The sequence below is a fragment of the Numida meleagris genome, unplaced genomic scaffold (genome assembly GCF_002078875.1).
Source record: "Numida meleagris isolate 19003 breed g44 Domestic line unplaced genomic scaffold, NumMel1.0 unplaced_Scaffold425, whole genome shotgun sequence".
NCBI lineage: Eukaryota > Metazoa > Chordata > Aves > Galliformes > Numididae > Numida > Numida meleagris.
Window position 1 is genome coordinate 4090 of NW_018364644.1, and position 610 is coordinate 4699.

General features: G+C 57.5%; 1 protein-coding gene across 1 annotated transcript in view; it reads right to left on the reverse strand.

The window, feature by feature from the left end:
* KAT8 (lysine acetyltransferase 8) overlaps window positions 1-610 on the reverse strand; it is a gene marked incomplete at its 5' end in the record, with an annotated part of 16877 nt that overhangs the window by 4083 nt on the left and 12184 nt on the right. The window contains 1 exon segment of the mRNA XM_021383590.1: window positions 86-282. Coding sequence (XP_021239265.1) covers window positions 86-282 — 197 coding nt within the window.

The window sequence follows — 610 nt, forward strand, 5'->3', positions numbered from 1 at the left end:
TTCCTCGCCTTACTGGGAGCTCACGGGTCTTACTGGGAGCTTACTGGGATCTTCCTGGGATCTTCCTGGTGTGAGTGGGGCTCACCTGAGGTCCTTGATGGACAGGGTCCCGCGGAAGTCGCGCAGGATCTCCAGGAGCACCCAGGACCAGTAGCTGCGGTAGCTCAGCTTCCCCAGATCCGACAGCGGCTTCTCGGGGGACCCCACCGTGCTCTCCAGCTTGGACAGCTCGTAACCTACGGGCGGAGGTGGGGCGGCCCCAAAATGTCCCCCAAATGTCCCCTAATTGTCCCCAAATGTCACCCCGATGAGCCCGAGGTCCCTCAGGTGTCCCTCCGTGCCCCCAAAACGTCCCCGAGTATCTCCAAAATGTCCCCAAATGTCCCCAAAGCGTCCCCAAAAAGTGACCCCAAATGTCAGCCAAATAACCCCCAAGCTGTCCCCAAAGTGTCCCCAAATGTCCCCCAAAACCTAAGTGTCCCCAAAGTGTCCCCTAATGTGCCGAAATTGTCCCAAATTTGGCCCCAAAGTGTCCCCAAATGTCACCCAAATATCCCCCAAATTGTCCCAAAGTGTCCCCAAATGCCCCCCAAAATCCCAGTGTCCCCAA